At 36.2% G+C, this 17,920-nt stretch overlaps 1 protein-coding gene across 1 annotated transcript in view; it reads left to right on the forward strand.

Annotated features, from left to right (window-relative positions):
* Positions 1 to 590: 590 nt before the first annotated feature.
* The window catches only part of RSBN1 (round spermatid basic protein 1), a 51,921-nt gene continuing 34,591 nt past the window's right edge, over positions 591 to 17,920 (forward strand). The window contains 2 exon segments of the mRNA XM_037826331.1: positions 591 to 1,176; positions 11,440 to 12,113. Coding sequence (XP_037682259.1) covers positions 615 to 1,176; positions 11,440 to 12,113 — 1,236 coding nt within the window. The 5' untranslated portion in view covers positions 591 to 614.

Consider the following 17,920-nt stretch of genomic DNA (forward strand, 5'->3'; position numbering starts at 1 on the left):
AATTATGACGCGATTATATTTTAAAGCAGAATCGCCCACATTTTGTATATTACTTAATTTCCCTTTATCTCGTCGCTAGTCGAAGGTAAAGGCTGGAGATTCTTTTACCTCACCAAGGTTATGAGAGGAACATGAAATTTAAGAATAACTATGGAGACCACCAACTCCGTGTAAAATGACGAAGGGGCACAGAAAGAAGATAATGGGAACGCGCCTACAGACTCAGAAAGCTATTAACATTGTCTAGGCCGTTAAGTCGATTGGAGGCAACTCGCCGCCCAGTGGCGGTTGTGTCGCAGCCCGAAGCGTGACTGGGCGCACGCTCCCACTGCGATCTTCTACTCACCGAGCCCGGGACTCGGCAGAACTACAGCTCCCATGAGGTTCCGCGCGGCCCAGGGTGCCTTACAATAGAAGCTCGGTTGGAGAGGCCTGAGGAGCAGCGCCGGGAACAGCCGCTTCCGGCATGTTCCGCTGCAGACCAAGAACGGCAAAAAAAAAAAAAGAGGGCGGGGGAGAGACTCCAAAGCCCAGCGGGCCTTGCGCGGACGGCGCTTGCGCGATCCGTGGACGGGGGGGTGGTCGGGCCATTTAAATGTGTGTTTGTGGGTGAAATGGCTGCGCAGGTCGGAGCGGTGCGCGTAGTACGGGCGGTGGCGGCGCCGGAGGAGCCGGACAAAGAGGGAAAGGAGAAACCCCACACTGGGGCCTCGCCCCGGGGCGTGAAGCGGCAACGCAGGGCGAGTAGTGGGGGGTCTCAGGAGAAGCGGGGGCGGCCAAGCCAGGAACCCCCTCTCGCTCCCCCTCACCGGCGGCGTCGAAGCCGCCAACATCCCGGGCCGCTGCATTCAACGAATGCAGCCCCAACCGTCCCAGGCCCTGTTGAGCCTCTGCTTCTGCCGCCTCCGCCGCCACCTTCGTTGGCACCCACTGGGCCCGCTGTTGCCGCCCCACTCCCGGCCCCGGGCACCTCGGCCCTCTTCACCTTCTCTCCCCTGACGGTGAGCGCGGCCGGGCCCAAGCATAAGGGCCACAAGGAACGGCACAAGCACCATCACCACCGCGGCTCCGATGGTGATACTAGTTTATGCGTTCCGGTCGATCTCAAGCACAAGGACAAGCAGGAAAACGGCGAGAGGACTGGTGGGGTGCCTCTGGTCAAGGCCCCCAACAGAGGTGAGAGCAGGCGAACTTCCCCGGGCTTGTGTTCTGGGTCTCTCTCGGTTCCGATATTCCCTCCCTTTAGGACTGAAAGACGTCCACTCCCTGCCTACCTTCTGCTGCTCTACTCCCCAGAGCACACTGGGTGGACTCTATTTCAGACCGTTGACACAGTCTGACCTACTTGGCGCTTCTCGCTCCGAGGCCGAGCTGTCAGTTACAAACCCCCATAACAGTCTCCCGGATCCTCCACCGTTTGTTTTCAAATTCTTTAGGGTTTCCGCGCCTCCCGGTCCCTGGCATCGGATTAGTAGGTGGGGTATTAAAAATTGCCTTTCTAAAGTAAAGATTTGTCGCTAAAATCCTTTCTGTTTTCCTTGCTGAAAAGCTTTACTATTCATCCACCACACCCCCGCCCCCATATATTCAAAGGTATGATTCAGGGCTTTATTGAATTTGAATTCTTATAGAGGTTGCCTTCGTTTCTGAAAGGTGGTATCTCAAAAACAGTTTATTTGGGTTCCTTTTTATCTTGACGTAAAAGTTAGTTTTTCATATTGGATATATTAATTCTTAGAATAAAAGTATTCTTAGAATAAAAGTATTCTTTTTGATCCTAGGAAATTGGACTAGTAATGCCTCTTGAAAGTGGGAAGTGTGTCATAGTAAAGGCACGGATTCCAGGTGCATTTTTTCTTCTAGTAGAACAATTTGAGGCTCTATTTAATTTTAGTAACAACCCCTAAAGTCAAGAATATTTAATTCAGAAAATGTAGGACTAGCTAATTAAGTGTGGATTCTTGAGAAATTAGATTGGCCAAAACTGGTGTCTTTCTATCCCCAAATACCTGTAGCTTTTATTTTTTGTGGAAGAATTGGGGTATGAATTTTGACTATGCCATGTGTTTGAACTTTGTATATGATTTTATATAATTTGTTAATTGTATCTCCTCAAGAAGGTTTTAAGATACTTCTGTGTTTCTTAGTACTGGGCCAGTTAGATTATTACATGTTAATGAACCAGTCTTTCAGTCTAAAGTTTTGTGAGCATTGCAGTCTTTACACATATTTCATCTTAACTTAGGGCTAATCGTTTTTTGTTTTGTTTTGTTTTGTTTTTTTAAATACTGCAGTTTTGTTGCAAATAATTGCTCAACAAGTGTTTATTGAATTGAATGAGATCTCTCTTTCTTTGATGGCATCCAAATCCCATATTCAGGAATAGTACTTGACAGGAGTGCTAGTTTCCACTATCATTATGCAGTGATCTTGCTATTAAGAACTTTTACCTTTATTCTCTACCTTCTCACTTCCTCATTTCTACTCTGTGTGTGTGTGTGTGTGTGTGTGTGTGTGTGAGAGAGAGAGAGAGAGAGAGAGAGAGAGAGAGAGACAGAAGAGCTAAAGGGAATCTTAGAGATCATCCACTTTAAATTCGTATTGTAGGAGAGGAAACTGAAGCCCAAAGTAGTGAAAAGACTTGTCTGATCAAGTGAGAGTTAATACAGTTAATTAGTAACAAGTACAAAAATTTTAAAAATGTTTTCTTTTTTTCAGTGAATCATTGGCAAAATAAGGAGTAGAACCCATATCTCCTGGATCCCAGTTTAAGATCCATCCCTCAGTTACATGATGTTGCCTTTTCTTTTTGCTATTCATTTTTTCTGCTCCTTTGCTTATCTTTTCCCTGTGCCTTGGTATCACAGTGGCAGCAGGAAACTTTAGGTCATCAGTGATCTCTGATTTAGCCTCCTTTTATGAGGGGATAGTGGCAATGACATATATAATAATTCACAATGTACTTTTCTAGGATTGTGCAGGTCTCATGTTCTTTAAAAAACGAACTTCTGTCTCAGTGCTGTTCAACAGAACTTCTCTGATGAGGGAAATGTTCTCTATTTGTGCTATCTAATACGGTAGCCACTTGCTACATGTGGCTCTTGAAACAAGTCTGAAAGACTTGAAATGTTGCTAATGTGACTGAGAAACTAAATTTTTATTTTATTTAACTTTATTTAACTTATAAATTAAATAGTCACGTGGCTAGTGGCTACCACATTGGACAGTGCAGCTTGAACCAAATGTAGTTTGCCAATATGTGAAGAAGAGAAGTGTGTTAAGATCAGGCCATATGAATATTTTAATTTTGGCTGACAGACTTTTAATTATGTACCCAAATTATATTCTAGGGAAAAAGGGTACCCTGGTCAAATATGTTCAGGAAAAACTGCATACTGTAGCCTTCCAGATACATGGCACACACAAGCATTTTAAAAGTTCTGAGAACCCTACAGAAAATAAACTGATTTAACCTTGTTTGATTCAGGCTTTTCCAAAGTTTGACCATGTACCTTTTTTTTCTTCGAATGTTTTTATACTTGTTACAGTGGTTTGCAGGAGGCATTCCACTGGAGTCAATCTGAGTTTAAATCTTGGCTCTACTGCTTGTTGTTTGATCATGGGCAAATTACTTGAACCTTTCTCTGCCTCAGTTTTCCTGTCTGTAAAATAGGGTTGTATTAAGTAATCAGGTTATTATGTGGATTAAATGGGGCAATATGTGGAAAGCATTTAAAACTGCCCAGATCATAGTAAGTGCTCAGTTAATACTGACTTTTAATATTTTGTCATACTTGGTCCTTGAAGCAACTCTAACATTAATAAAGAAAGTAGGTAGACCCTTGTTATTTACAGAGTTGTCCTAGCTTTACTTATCCTTAGATTTTCAAAAATTGTTATAATTTTCTTCACAAAATACAGTCATCTGAAATTGAAAAAATTATGTGACCCCATCCCATTCCGGATGTTGGGCAGTCTGATAGGTCAGAAATTGGCAAAACCTGCTGCGTTTTGTTAACTTTTTATTTTGAGATAATTATAGATTCATAGGAAGTTGCAAAAATAATACAGAGACGTCCATACCATTTACCAGCCCCCCCCATACATCTTACATAATTATTGTGCAATACCAACACCAGGAAATTGACATAGGTACAAAGTGTGTATAGTTCTATGTCATTTTATCACAGATTAGTGTAACTACCACTCTAATCAAAATACAGAACTATTGTCACCACAAAGATCTCCCTTGTGCTTCATCCCTTTATAGTCATAGGCACAGACTCTCTCCCTGACCCAATCCCGAACCCTTGGGAACCACCGTCTATAATTTTGTCATTTAAAAAATGTTGTATAAATGGAACCATACGGATTGTGATCTTTTGAGATTGGCTCTTTTCACTCAGCGTAATGCCCTCAAGATCACTCCAAATTGTTGTGTCTGTCAATACTTCCTTTTTATTTACTTAGTAATCCATAGTATTGGTGGACTACAATTTAAACATTCACCAATTGAAGGACATTTTGGTTGTTTCCAGTTTTTAACAGTAATGTATAAGCCACTATGAACATTTTATGTTCGGGTTTTTGTGTGGATGAAATTTTCATTTCTCTGAGAATACAATTGCTGGGTCATATGGTAAATGCATATTTAGTTTTTTTAAAGAAGAAATTGCCAAACCATTATCCAGAGTGTCTGTACCATTTTATATTCCCATCAGCAATGTAGGAAAGATTGTTTCTCTGTATCCTTGCCAATATTTGGTATTATCATTTTAATTTTAGCTGTTTTAATAGGTGTGTAGTGATATCTCATCTCATGGTCTTAATGTGCATTTCCCTAATAGCCAGTGGTATTGGACATTTTTTCATGTGATCATTTGTTGTCCATATATCCTCCTCAGTCTCTTTTGGTCTTTTGCCCATTTTCTAATTATGTTGTTTGTTTTTTTACTGTTGTGTTTCTCAGAATTCTCTGTCAGATATGTGGTTTACAAATATTTTCTCCTGGTCTGTAGCTTGTATTCCCATCCTTTTAAAAGGGTCTTTCGCGCTGCAAAAAATTACTGATTTTTTTTTTTTAAAAGGATTATGCTTTTGGGGTCTAAGGCCCAGGTCCTAGGTCCCAATGTTTTACTCCTATTTTTTTTACCTATAAGTTTTGATAGTTTTACCTTTTGCATTTGAATCTCTGATCCATTTTGAGTTCATTTTGTATAAGATGTGAGGTTTAGGTCGAGATTTTTTTTTTTTTTTTCTTTTTTTGCCTTTGGATGTCCAGTTGCTTCAGCACCACTTGTTCTTCCTCCATTGAATTGCTTTTGCACTTTGTTAAAAATCAGTTCCACTGCCTGTTTTTGTACTGCCAGTGAGCTAAGAATGGCTTTTACATTTCAAATGGTAGGGGGAGAAACATGACATTTGAAAATTAAATGAAATTAAAATTTCAGTGACCAGAAATAAAGTTTTATTGGAACAGAGTAATAAAATGTATTGTCTGTGGCAGTTTTTGTTCTACAAGGGCAGAGTAGAGTAGTTGAGACTGAGACCATCTAGCTTGCAAAACTTGCTATCTGACTCTTCACAGAAAAAAGTTTGACGATCCCTGAGATAGGTCATTCAGTTAAGAGACATGTTCCTGTACACCAGCCCAACAGTACTCCATCCAAATACATGCAAAAGCTAATCACAAATTACTAGACATTTGGAGTTGTTTTTGAATAGCCAAAACAAAAATTTAGTCTTTAAATGCTAAGGTCAACTTGCTTTATCTGTAAAATAGGAAGTAAAGTGATTTTCAAAGAGGTTCACTGACATGCTTAAAATTTTCTGGTTGTTCAGTGATAGAACTGAATCTAAACCCATTTCTTTTTACTCATAGTTCAGTTGTCTTTTCTTTTTCCGCCAAGCACATTTGGATTGATAACTTAATAAAGAGATAATAAATTTTTTTTTTTTAATTTCTTGTAAGCAAGAGGCTTGAGTCTTAACCAAAATGACAGTTACTGGTGTCTTTTGAAATTTTTTTTCCTCTGCCTCTTATGACTCATAAAAGCATAGAAAAAGCATACTTCTTGAAAAATATATTAAAAGAAGTAATGCTTCTTTTTCATTACTCTTGGTTAATAAATTTACTGTTTTAGTATTTTAGTTTTTTCTTTTTTTTTTTTAAGAAAAGGGATGTCATTCTCATAGCTCTCTTCCCCAATATTACTAAATGATAGGCCTGCTCTTATTATGCTCAGTTGATTTAAGCTTTCTTTCTTATGTTTTTTCATCTTTTATCAACTGCCCAACTGCTATCACATGGAAAGTGTCCCTAAGTCAGACAAATAATGGAAATTTCTGTGATGTCATAAGCTATTGGCAGGAATTTAAAATCCAGAAACACTTGATTGTTTCTGTGATGGGGTGGGGAATCATATTGGGATTATATGGAGAACTGAAATAACTAGATAATCTCATTTAGCAGAGAAACAACTTCAGGGACTGATGTTTATCCTTAGCAACCCAGGGGGAGGCAATAAAAACCTTTAAGAACTTGGAAAGTTTTGCATTTTGTGTAACAAATAATACTGTCTGTTCACTTGTGAGTTCAATCTTTTGTGGTCATAGGGAATGATCAGGTACTGGGCACTCAAGTTAAGTATTTGTTGAATGAAGTAATGCTTCCTTTATTGGAAGTTCTTATAAGGCACCTCAAGTCCATTAATTGTAAGTAGATCATCTAAATCATTAAGGGAATGTCCCTGGGAAGGTTTGAAGTTGAAGACAGAAATAAAGAGAGTGTAGAATAGTGTACATTGGTAGTGGAAGATTGGTGAGTTTTGGAGTCAGACAGGTGATAGTTTGCATCTTAGTTGTCACCTACTAGCTTTGTGATGTTAAGTTACACATCTTGTTTCCTGCTCTTGTTTCCTTCTCTGTAAAAAGTATTTATATATTTATTTCACTCGCTTGTTTGAGGATTAAAATGAGATCACATATGAGTGTCCCTAGCAAACACTCAGTGAATAATAGTTTTCTTCCCTCTTAAGATTTTTTCCCCCTTTTTATGTGATTCTCTACACTGTACTCTAGGTTAGTAATTTCCAGCTGTATATTTTTTGTGCAATTTTAAAAATTGTTTTAATGTATGTATAATATAAAACCAGCTCTAAGTTTTGATATCCCGGTGGTGTTGCCAGTTATTTCAAGGAATATTAATTATCAGATACTGTTAACTTTGTTTATGATCATTAAGATGTGTCAAATACTGTGATGAGTGCCTTCTGTTCATTGTCTCATTTAATTCTCATAATAACCCTTTGAAGTAGATACTAGTTTTAATAACATTTTAAGATGAGAAAATTGAGGTTTAAGGAGATTTATAAGAGCTTGCCAGAGACTTAGCAAGCAGTGGAGCTGGGATATTAACCTAGGTCTGCCTAACTGTGAAGCACATGCTCCTAATTAGCACCCTATACTACCTCTAGAATTCAACTAATTTTGGTAAAGTAGTTATTTGTTATGTTCTAGGACTATTCTAAGTATTTTACCTACATTATTTCATTTAATCTGCACAGTGATTTTATGAGGAAGTACAGTTACTCTCCCCCATTTTGCCAATGGAAACTTGTGCAAGGTTATACTGCTAGGAAGTGGTGGAACAGGGAGACAAGTTCAGCGGTCCACTCTTGAACACCATAATATAGAGGATGGGGGTGGGGGGTTGGTAAAGTAAAGGAAGTGTTATAAACACACAATGATTCATTAAAATTGGCCTTCAAAAAGAGCAGTGTTTTACTTTTCCCTTTTAGTCAGTTTTTTTTTTTTTTTTTTTTTTTTTGGTAGAACTGAAACAACTCGTAAGACCTAAAAGTATTTTCAGAAAATAACTTTAACCTTCTTCTGTAGCATGATTAATAAAATGCAAACCATTATAATTATTTTGCTTTGGTTTATCCACCTTAAGTTTTAGAAATTGGGGGTATTACATTTTTTTTCTTTCAGTTTTAAGCTATAGTTTAAGAATGGTTTTATAAATTTGTTTCATAATTCAATTTTTTGTGTTAATGTAAACTTTCAATGGTATGATGTTAACTAGATGATGCTATTTGATAATCTATAATGTTGATAATATTAGCACATATGTGGATTTTATAGATAGTGTCATGTATTAATCCAGCTATAGTTACAATGAACTTCAAGACTGCCAGCAGTTTGTTTCTCAGATGAATGTTTGTTATTTTCTTCAGCACAATTACATACTATTTCTCTTTATATTTGTCTCACAGTTTGATATGTGGAAACTTTCTAGATATAGTTCTTAACCACAGGTATAGTATAGCTGTCTTTTTTCTTGTGAGGAATTAATGTCAAATTTTAGCTTGTGAGCTATGGGAAATTACCCCAAATGTGACTGCCTGAATACGTTCTTTATTGGACTGCTGAAATCACCCTACCAGGAATAGAAAGATTGTGGACTTTAGACACTGACTTCTAAATAACATTTCTGGTTCAAGGCAAGGCAATGTCGGTATCTTTCTCATAAAGCGACGATGGCAGATTTACTGTAATAACTTTTTAAAAACTTATATATCTGTTATTCTCAATTAGTTCCTGCCACAGAATTTAAGAATATATTTAGTTTCTTCATAGAAATTCGTTAGTTAGTGTGACACAGGTCGTCTCAAATTTCTTTATAAATAAGGTGAGCTTTCTAAGTCTCAGCCTGAGTCAAAATTTAGAAAACAGGATTAGTGAGGAAATAGATTGATGTTTATTTTATATTTTAAACTTTTATCATATTGATATATGAGATTATAGCCAATTTAAGGTCCTTTTCATTTCCTTGTAAAGTGTTGTATTTTGAGTGTTTGAAGTGGGGCATGTTGGACTAATTGAGTGTTTCTCATAAGTGAGTTTTTCAATAAAACCCACAGAGATTAGGCCATGTTAGAAATACCAGGGGTAAGCTGATAGTAATATAGAAAATGTGTTACAATTAAGGCAGCTCCTTCTTGGTGTTAATTTCAGTGGCAGATCTAGGTCACAATTATTCTTCTGCATACCAATAACTTCTGAAAACTTGAAATAACTGGATCTATTCAGAGAGATTTTCTTTTCTGTTTTTCCTGTGAAATTGCTAAAGCATTTAGCAGAGAGTAATTAGATGACTCATTTTAAATTGGTCTAACCTTTATATTTAATGGCATTAACATTTAGTTGCTTGGGAGAAGTGCCTAAATTACTGATTTGATATATGGCAAAGTGTATTTAGATTAATTTTATTTGGTGAGAAATATAAGTGATTGTTAGTAAGTGTTTTAACTATTTCTCAAAGGTTTAATTGTATATGGAATAAAGGATTGACTGCCTTTTCTCTTGCCAATTTAAGCAATTTGATTACATGTATAGGTTAGTGTCTCAGTTTGATTACAAGTGATGTTTGCAAATGAAGGGTTTTCTTTTTATTGTTCTCAAAACCAAATGTTAAATAGAATGAAAGTCATTCAGTATTCATACATTTTAAACTCTTTGACTTGCACTTTTAAATATTCTCTTTAGAAAGTTTCATAACTATTAAAATATCTAGTGACTTGGGATGATTCTGCATAGAGTACTGCAACTACATATGTACATATTATATGAAATAAAATCTTTACAGAAGTAAAAGGTATTGAATTTGTTGCTTCTCGGATGTGATAATAGGATTAAATGAAGTATCTTTCTTACCACTGAATTACTTGAATCATATCAGAAATATTGTTGGATAGATAAATTCTGTACAGTAAATATCAGATCAAACTTGAAGATTGGTCAGGATTATACCTGGTATTTAATCCTAGAGATTTTTTGATAGTGTGTTTTCCAACTGGTAAATAAAAGATGCCATTCTAACTTGGGTTTGTCAGTCCATGGTAATCCTTTAAAAATAAAATTTTAAATTATTAAAGTAATACGTGTTTATTGGAGAAAATTAGAAAATACAGACAAGTAAAAAGAAGAAAGCTAGATATTTGTAATCTTACTGCCCCTAGATAACCACCATTAATACCTTGGTGTATGTTTCTCCAGATCTTTTTCTGTCTTGTATACATCCAGAACATATATAGATGGATCAGCCAGACTTTTTCCTCTCTGGTTTTTTGCTAGCTTTTCCCTCTCCCTGGAATAGGTGCCCCAATTCTTCACATGTGTGTCTCATCTATTATTTAGGACTTAGCCTAAAAGTCATCTCCCAAAGGGAGCTTCCCCACATCTAAGGTAGTCTACTCTTCACTTATCACTATGTGATACTTTCTTTTTCTTGTCAAACTAGATTGTACACTCCAAGAGAGTAGGGATCTTGTCTGTCTTATTCAACACCATGTCCCCAGTACCCAGAAGAGTGACAGTGGTATATAGTAAATGCATAATAAATGTTTGAACGAATGTGTAGTATTATAAAAATAGGATCAGACTGTGCATATCTTAGGTGCTCTGGAAAGAAAGACAGGTAAAACACACAGTCCCTTACTTTAAGTTGCTTACAGTCTAGAGAAGAGATGCAAAATTAAATACGTAATAAAACCATGTGATAAGTGCTGTGACGGGATATATAGTGCTAAGCACTTAACAGGAGCAGCTATCCAAATCAGGTGGGGAACAGTTGTTAGAAAAGGCTTTCTGGAAGACTCACATTGTAACATCTCAATTTTTCAATTCTTTTTGTCTAAAATATAATTTACAACTGACTGGATAGTTTATGGAATGTAAGTCCCAGAGTTTAATTAATCCCCTATTATTAGACAGTTAGGGAATTCCATTTTTTGTTGCTGTTGTTTTAAATAACACTCTCGGACATCTTTATATGTCTTTAATTATTTTCTTAGGGTAAGTTTTACTTGGAAGTGGAATTTCTAGGTCAGCTGATTATAAATATTTTTAAGGCTTTTGATAATAGCACCAAATTGTCCTCCATGAAAGTTGTCCAGTTTATACTCCCAGCAGCAGTATATGAGAATGCAAAAAAAAAAAGTTTTGCCAATTTGATAGGCAAAAATGGTGTCTTATGGCTTAATTTGCCTTTGGTTTACCTGTATGTACCATAATAATTTGTAGACTGACAGCAAAATATGATGAACTTAAATTTAGATTATACAATGGTTACTGAACAAATATTCCATACAATATGGCACATGTGGAATTGCTTGGATGCTTCCTTTAGTTTTGTTTGCAAGTCATACGTATTATATGCTTACCTCTTTGCATTATCCACTTATTAGCACAATCTTCAACCCAGTATATTATCATGTTTTAAGATTTTTATCTTGTTCATTTTCTAAACATATAATTTGTAATGGCAAATTTAGAGAAATTGAGTGTAGGCTATTTAATGAGAGATCAAATACCTTAAGAAGCTTGTATGTTGACACTAGGCCTAGCAACTAACTTCTTTTTAATTATTGTGGCCAGAAACACCAGATGAAAATGGTAAAACCCAGAGAGCTGATGATTTTGTCTTGAAGAAAATAAAGAAGAAAAAGAAAAAGAAACACCGAGAAGATATGCGAGGAAGACGCCTTAAAATGTACAATAAGGAAGTACAAACCATCTGTGCTGGCCTGACTCGCGTCAGTAAGGAAATCCTCACCCAAGGACAAATAAATAGCACTTCAGAAGTTAATAAGGAATCCTTCAGGTATCTGAAAGATGAGCAGCTGTGCCGATTAAATTTGGGCATGCAAGAATACCGAGTACCCCAGGGAGTACAAACACCTTTTATGACTCACCAGGAGCATTCTATTCGTAGAAATTTCTTAAAAACAGGTACGAAATTTAGCAACTTTATTCACGAGGAACACCAGTCCAATGGTGGTGCTCTTGTCCTTCATGCTTACATGGATGAACTCTCATTTTTGTCTCCAATGGAGATGGAGAGATTTTCTGAGGAGTTTCTTGCTTTGACATTCAGTGAAAATGAGAAAAATGCTGCTTACTATGCTTTAGCAATAGTGCACGGAGCAGCTGCTTATCTCCCAGACTTCTTGGACTACTTTGCTTTTAATTTCCCCAACACTCCAGTGAAAATGGAAATTCTGGGCAAGAAAGATATCGAAACAACAACCATTTCAAATTTTCATACTCAGGTAAGGTAAAAGCATTGTTAAATTATTTAGTAAATACTGTGATATTATCTCAAGTATTAATCTGATTCTGTTGATAGCACATATCCAGCACACTTATGATGAACATTCATGTTAGGAAAGGTGGTTTGAGTTGTTTGTTAATTCTTCTAATTGAAAAAATCTTAATTGTTTAAATTCTTTGGAACTTGTTTCTTGCTTGGTCTAAGAAATGCTTTATACGTGTTATGTATTATTGCAAGTGTTTTTGGAAAACCAGCTTGAAGAAAACTAGTCTGGTCTTTCACAAGTTATGTAATGTTAGTGTGGAGAATGTGATTTAGATTTGGTAGCCTCAAAATAACTTTACATTATATGTCATAATAAAACACATGAGGGCATTGGTCTGTTGATCTGCCAGGTTTTTGCTGTTTTTGTTTCTTTCTTTCAGTAACTTGTTGGCAGTCTATTCCAGAAACATACCTCTTTTATGTGACTTAGAAGTGTGACTAGGAAGATCGCCGTAGCCTCTGCTCCTTCTGCCTACACTCTGTTGTGGGTGAAGACACTTTTTGAAGCCTTGCTTGGGCAGCTAGGCTTAAGTCAGCAGGGAAGCCTCCCTTCCTAACCAATGGTTTTTAGCCAGACTCTTTTTTCAATGAAGTTCTTATTTTAGGGCATTAAAAAATTAATAATGTCTCCTAGATTTTTCTTGCTTGCTTTTCTCAAGAATTATGAATGGTCAGTTATAAGAGTTTGTATTATAATATTGTAAATTCTACATGAGTTTAGTGGAGAGTATTTAACTTTTTAGAGATTTATGGTTATTATAGCCTTTTTTTTCAGGTTATCTAATAATTTGCTGCCATTCTTTTCCCTCAAGATTTTTTTTTTTTTTTAGGTAAAGCAGACTTGCATAATAAGACTCTCAGCTGCCTGTATTACAGTGGTTTCAAGCCACTTAGGTTTAGTTAAAACCTCCTTTAACATGACCTTTTTTAGTGATTCTTACCATCCTTGCCTCCAGTGAGGGAAGTATCCAGTTTAGATTTATGAGCTTCAGAATTTCTCTAATTGAAGTTCTCTCTGCAGTAGAGAGAGCAGGAACAGCCAATCTGGAGAGGTCGCAAGATGGGCTGCCCAAGACGTTGGAACACGATGTGCAATAAAGGGCTTCATCTTGGATTTTGGCCTTGTTACCACAATCAGGTACCGAAGTGCTGACTTTTGTAGTAGATTTTGTTTTTTCTTTTTCTTTTCTTTTTTTTTTTTTAAAGTTTTGCCCTTTCAAAGTTGAAGAATCTTATTTTTATAAATATTGCAGAAGAGACTGAAAACAGTTTTCCTAATGTAGTCCATAGTCCCCATAAGTCCCTATTTACAAGGAAAGTTTATTGCTGAGAGCACAGTTAATATATTCTATCACTTTTTTAGTTTAGAAAAATGCAGCAAATTTTCTCTTCTGATTGATAGACCAGCAAACATATCTGAGAAATAAGCCATAAATTTTGGGGAAAAAGTCCTGGTTTTGTAAGGGTGACTTTTTAACTTTCATGTTAGTTAGTCTACAGTGGGTCAAGTTTGTATGTCAACAGACAGTATCTAGTCTAAATGGTTATTAAGAGAAGGTATCTTTAAATATTCCCTGCTGATTTTTGTCCTCCAATTTATTTTTTTAAATGGAGCTGAAATTTAAATGACTGTACCAACAACTTACCTTGAGATTTATTTTGAGATTTATAAAATAGCTTTTTAAGAACATATCAGATTATTATTAAATTAGATGTATTTCTCATTAAACACTTTAATCACATAAGAATATTGAGGACTGTTAAATGAGTTTTGTGCTCTGGTGGTCCTGAACTTAATTTCATTCATGAATTTTCAGACATTGCAAAGAAGTATGGAATGGATATGAGAGGTTGAATTAGCACACAGAATTTTAAATATGCACCTATAAAATCTTTGGCAAATGTTGGGATGGAAGCTAACACAATAGTTCAAGTTTATTTGCACTTTCATGGTTTATAGAAATGCATTCATACTCATGTCTAATATTTGAAGCAACCTGTGGGTTAGGTAATCAATTTTATCTCTGTTTTCCAATGAACAAACTGAGGTTTGGAGAGGTTCATTGTTACCCAAAGTCATATAGCCAGTAAGTTGAAGAGCCGGGATGCAAACCTAGCTACCTGAAAAATGTTCACACCACTCTAATCTTTCCTTACTTCAGCCATAGGAGAAGAGACTAGTACTTTTATTTGTCTGCCAGTGCAATCAGTGAAATTAAAATATCTGTTTAAAACAATATTCAGAAGGTTTTGTTTCTAATAATTTTAACAAATGTCTTTAGATTGCTGGGAATTAAGTGAATACCTAAGTGTCTTGGACTTCTGCATTGTGTAAACTTTTAGGAATTTCTATTAACCCTATAAATAAAGTCAGGTAAATTTTTAATTACCTTAGAAATATAGTTATTGGGAGCTATTTATGGTTTAAATATGTAACTAATAATTATTCATGGCCATATTTCAGAATAGTTTTTCCAGCAGTCATTTATTCAGAACTTACCATATACTGGGCACTCTGTTCATAAAAGGACTAATTGATAATCTCAGGTAACTCACAGTCTAGTGGAAGAGTTGAGTAAACCAGCAACTAGAATGCAATTTGATAAATATGAGAATAGAGGTATGCATGGGGAGGACCCTATAATAGAGTACAGTTTGTAGGGGTATCTAACTCTGACTTGAGGTGATTAGAAAAGATGTGTTAAAGGAAGTGATGCTTGAGTAGAGTCTTGAAAAAATATTAGTACTTAGTAAGAAAAGAGGCAGTGAAAGAACATTCTTAGCAAAGGGAATAATAGCCTATGCAAAGACACAGAGGAATTAGAAAATGTAATGCTCTCAGGGAGCTCCAAATAGCATGACATGGCAAGACTACTTGCTGACTGTTAAGAGGTGATAAGAACTGAGATCAGAGAGAGAGAGAGAGAGCCAAAATCAAGATTGTGAAGAGCTTTATATGATATACTAAAAAGTTAGAACTTTTTCCTAAAGGTAATGGGGAAGTTGGTGAATTTTATTGAGGGGAATCATAACACGTTTTTGTTTTGGAAAGATTACACAGTATTCTTAGTTTGCCAGGGCTTCTATGACAAGTACCATAGACTGGTTGGCTTAAACAACAGGAATTTATTGGCTCAAAGTTTTGGAGGCTAGAAGTCCAAAATTAAGATGCCAGTAAGGCCATGATTTCTCTAAAGTCTGTAGCAGTTTGGTGATAGCAATCCTCTGTCATGTTATGAGCTGTCTCTGGCTTCTACTTTTGTGTCCGATTTCCTTTCCTTACGAGGGCTTCAGCTGAATTGGATTAAGGCCCACCCTCATTCAATTTGGCCAATCTTAAATAATAATGACATCTTCAGATGTCCTATTTATAAATGGCTCACATCTGTAGGAGCCGAGGTTAGAACTTGAACATGTCTTCTGTGGGGGACATGACAGTCCCCAACAGTAGATTTGAGTGGAAAATGAAATAGGATGCAAGAAGACTGATTATATTACTATGGTAACCAGACCAGAAATGATCTAAGTCCCAACTGTGGTAATGACACTAAAAAGGAGGGCATAGGATTTCAGAAATAATTAGAAAATGGGGTTAAATGGACAAATGGATGGATGGTAGTGTTGGTCACAAAGTCGTTATAGGGTTGACAAGGCTAGAAGGTGTTGATAAGTTCGGTTTTGAATTGGAAGTACCTGTGGGGACTTACGATTAGAAATGTTTATTAGGTAGTTGAATATATATGTATCTAAGATCAGGAGACATGTCTAGGTTGATGATGCAGAAGCTGGATCCATTAGCATATAGATGATCCAGGAACAGCATATAGAATGGAGAAGAGATGAAGCTAACAATGGAATCTTGTGATACACCTGCATGTGAGTATGAGAAATATGGGAGGAGATCGAGAGGAAAGACATAGAAGAAAGAACAGGAGCCACGTTTTCTAGGTTTTAAGAATGATGGAGTGATTATCACACCCATGTGAGGGATCAAGTAAGATGAGGATGGAAAGGTGTTGGATTGATCAATTAGGGATTTAATTGGAAAACTTATCAAGACCAGTGCTTTACAAACCATGGATATCCAAATATGGTAAATTATGTTTTTTCTTTAGAACTTTGCTGCTCAGTGTGCTCTATGGGTGAATTTGGCATCATTAGGGAATTTGCTAGTACTGCACACTCTCAGGCCCCATCGCAGACCTCTTGAATCAGAATCTGCATTTTAACAAATCCTCAGATGATTGATATGCACATTAAGGTTTGAGAAGCTTTAGAACTCATCTTCTTTAGCAGGAGGAAATAAAATGTTTCTCTTTGTGCAAGAAAAAAGATAGTTTCTGTTGTTTTTTTTATCTTTATTGTGATTAAAGCTAGGAACTACAAAAAGGCTTTTTTTTTTTTCTCTTAGGAACATAGCTCTTTCAATTCAAGAATGTCACCTCCTGTAGGATAGTTATATTTTTATATCTCAAAGGAGAATGTTCCCAACATTTAGGTCTAAAAACCATGTTGTTTTGTTTATGGACCTTCTGAAATACTGTGTGTTTATCATGCTGCTTAAGGGACAATTAGCAGCTTCCAGTTGTTGAAATATCAATTTAGAAAATGTATCTGTTGTGAGTATTGCTTCCTGTCTCTATTATAAGTAGGAAAACAATCAAACTTAAGGAGCAGCTTGATGCTTCAATTGGTATTATTAATTTACCTCTTTTGGTGTTAGAATATTTGCATTCTACAGTATGCTGGAATGTATCTTTATATTTCTATATAGGTCCGATTCAATTTTAGTCATTGACTAAATAACAGTTTTGACCAAAAAGTTTGTTTTTTATGGAATCCTGAGGCCAGTTAATGGAGAAAAATTACAGCATTCATTTAAAAATGTATTTCTCTTAAATATATTATTATATATACACACATACATATACATACATTTTAGGAGTAAATATAATTTATGATTTTTTGTTTAGGTGTTATATCTTGTCATTATTGGCTACTTGAAAACTTTTGAATGGATTTAAACTTTGAATTGTGATAACTCTGCAATAAGTAAGCAATACTTGGCTCCCCCTACCTTATAAAAATCCTATGGCAGCAGATACTGATTAAAAATTCGCATATTCTTCTAATCAGTTTATGGACTAACAGGATTTTAGAGCCATTTCTAAGCCCTTGTTTTATAAATGAGGAAGGTCACACTTTGGTTGTGACCTTCCCCAAGGTTGAATAGTGGCAGATCTCCAAAGAGGAATTGCTTTTTCTTTGGCCTCTGAATGGTATTAAATGCTAGGTTAGGGCACAGCAAACTTTAATGTGCTGAAGGAAAATAACTAGTAGATAGGAAGAGTTAGAAAGTTAGGAGATGTGATAATTGATATATCAGGGTCTGAGACTAGATAGGATGATGTGGTAACTAAAGCCCAGGGAGAAGAATTAACCTTGGACTAGAGGAAATTTCTGCTTTCTCTGAAATGTGAGGGAAAGATGTAGCTAGCTAGATAGATGTTCACAGGGGCTGGGAGACAGAAAGGTAGAATATTGAGGGAACTCTGACCTGATTCGCTTCATTTTTGTTAAAGAAAATAGAAGCTATATGGTAAATGTAAAGGAGATTGAGCAGAAAATTTGAAGAGAGTGGCTTTGGGTTATTGGAAAGCAAACTGACTTGACATATGCAGGAGATTGCCAAGTGGCAATGAAAAAAACAGTAGGGGTTGGAAATAATAAATTCCTAGTGGCACTGGAAAACAACTTAGG

This window comes from Choloepus didactylus, chromosome 2 (assembly GCF_015220235.1).
Source record: "Choloepus didactylus isolate mChoDid1 chromosome 2, mChoDid1.pri, whole genome shotgun sequence".
NCBI lineage: Eukaryota > Metazoa > Chordata > Mammalia > Pilosa > Megalonychidae > Choloepus > Choloepus didactylus.